We start from the raw sequence: 2,223 nt of genomic DNA on the forward strand, positions 1-2,223 counted from the left end.
CCCACATGCAAATCAGTTGAATGCAGCTCATCTGGGAACAAGCTTGAATTGGAGTTTGAAACTTTATTACATCCAATATCTTTGTAAAAGCTACACACACAATTGTGCATTTCATTAGTCTGCTAAGTAAATATGAATTTCAATGTGGTTTGCAATGCAGGCTGCTTATGCGTGCCTTAAAAGCTTTGCCTTTATTGTGACTGCATGCCTGCCTTTTTAAATATATGTTGATGGTCAGAGGATTTTAAATCTTGTTGCAACAACAATATACTTAAATTCAAACATCGTAATTAAAAAATACTTAATCTATAAATAAATAGTCAACTGGACAAAATATCAACAGTCAGTCATATTATAATAAAACACAATTTAAAATACAAAAGTAAAAAAACAAGTACCCCCCCCCCTTTTTATATTCAGCAACATGTCAGAAGTTAACTTGCCTTTCATCGTTACATAACATATAATATGTTAATTTAAAAACATTGTAAAAGAAAAACAAGAGAAAAACCAAATGAATTTATGTTGACTGGGTAAGATGTCACATAGTATGTCACAAGTATTCACTTTAAACATTATGAAACAATATGTAAGGACATTACATTACATGTCTTATTTATTAAGTAGTAAATACAACTTTTAAATTGGTAAATATACATAATGCAAAAGTAGCATGATCACTCTCTTAATGAATGAAACTTCTATAAAATAAAAGTAACCTTTGAGGTAGATCAGTCTCCTACTCAGTACCCCGTAACTCTTAGGAGGAAAGGTTCATTGAATGTGACCTTAGGAACTGCCATCTTTTAGTCACATGTACATTTTGGAAATGCAAGGGGTGGCAGCCTCCATCCTGTACTCAATGAGTCTCATTTGGCAGGCAAATGAGCCTCAGCAACGACCTGGAGGTCTCTGGAGCTTCTTCCATAGTGTCAGCATGTCTTTGGGACTCCGTCTGTGGACGAGCAGAACAGATCTGTAAGCGCAGGGATTCCACCTTTCGTTATGAGGGAGGTCGAATGTCAAAAAACCCGGGTGATGGCTTGGCAAAAGGCCGAGTCTGTACATGCACATGCCCAGATACACATCGTCTATTGGGAAAAGGCGCACCTTCTTAGAAACCTCGTTCAATCTTAATGCTAGAGAGCCAGAATACACCACCCCTCCCCCACCGGCGTACGGTGGGTATACACCTTTGTAGAAACGTTCTGGTATGTAGTACTTAGTGGATGGCTCACGGTTTGGCATCGCGTAATTGATCACCTCCCCAACAAACAAATTCATTTCAGTCTCGTTTGTATATGCTTTCCACAGGTTGTGCTCCTCCCACTGATTGTGCAGGTAATCCAGAAGAGCGCCTGTTCGAACAAAGACATCATCGTCCCCTTTGAACACGAACATGGCACTGCGGCAGTGTTGCTGGAGCCATTGCCAGAACAGCAAATCCTTTAGGGTCAAGTTAAAGAACGTGTCTTTGAAATCCCACTGTAGGATATCTCCATATTTCTGGTTCTCAAGTTCCAGGAGGTTTTTGAGGTCTGGGTGAGGACCTATACTCGAGTCCTGCCTTCCCAACAGAAACACTGTGCGCACCAATCCGCCCTTCTTCGTTGATTCCCCTTTGACCAGACCACTGCGTCCCCAGGTTTCCCGGATGGCCTGCCTGTTTTGAAAGTTCCCCACTTGAGATTTGATGGCCATGAGAAGCATTGGTCCAAAGCTGCTATCGTTGTTCCTACAGATACCAGGTTGATTGATAAGGAGAGGATACTCCCTGCAGTGCATTGACTGTACAAACACCCTCATTTGTTCTGGGAAACTGTTGAAATCGTGCGTACGAGGAACAGAACACTTGTGTGACATGCAGTCAGAAACACATTCATCTTCGTTTTCTGCTAATAGCTTAGCGCTCATGATCCCCGTTTTGATTCCTCGCAGTACTGGGTTGTGCTGGCGGTCCCAAGAATGCTGCAACTGGTTCCACAGTGCACTGTCCTCCAGACGAAGGTTCCAGAAAGGGCCACGTGGGTGGGAGGCCAACCCAGAGTTAGCAGAAATCCCAGAGGCAATATAGTGGACGTTTATTTTTGGAGGACTGTAGGAGATGGTGACCAAAATGGACACCAAGATATAAAGCAGAAGGTGGGCGGTCATCATGCATGGCAGCAGGCACATGCACAGCAGTCTCCCGTTGCATCGGAAGCATTTGCAGCATCTGCCCAT

At 42.7% G+C, this 2,223-nt stretch overlaps 1 protein-coding gene across 1 annotated transcript; it reads right to left on the reverse strand.

Annotated features, from left to right (window-relative positions):
* Positions 1 to 891: 891 nt before the first annotated feature.
* On the reverse strand, positions 892 to 2,223 carry LOC117478885 (N-acetyllactosaminide beta-1,3-N-acetylglucosaminyltransferase 2). Its single transcript, XM_034125819.1, has one exon. It carries the CDS (start codon positions 2,221 to 2,223, stop codon positions 892 to 894), a length of 1,332 nt encoding a protein of 443 aa, XP_033981710.1.

The sequence above is a fragment of the Trematomus bernacchii genome, unplaced genomic scaffold, assembly GCF_902827165.1.
Source record: "Trematomus bernacchii unplaced genomic scaffold, fTreBer1.1, whole genome shotgun sequence".
NCBI classification, from domain to species: domain Eukaryota; kingdom Metazoa; phylum Chordata; class Actinopteri; order Perciformes; family Nototheniidae; genus Trematomus; species Trematomus bernacchii.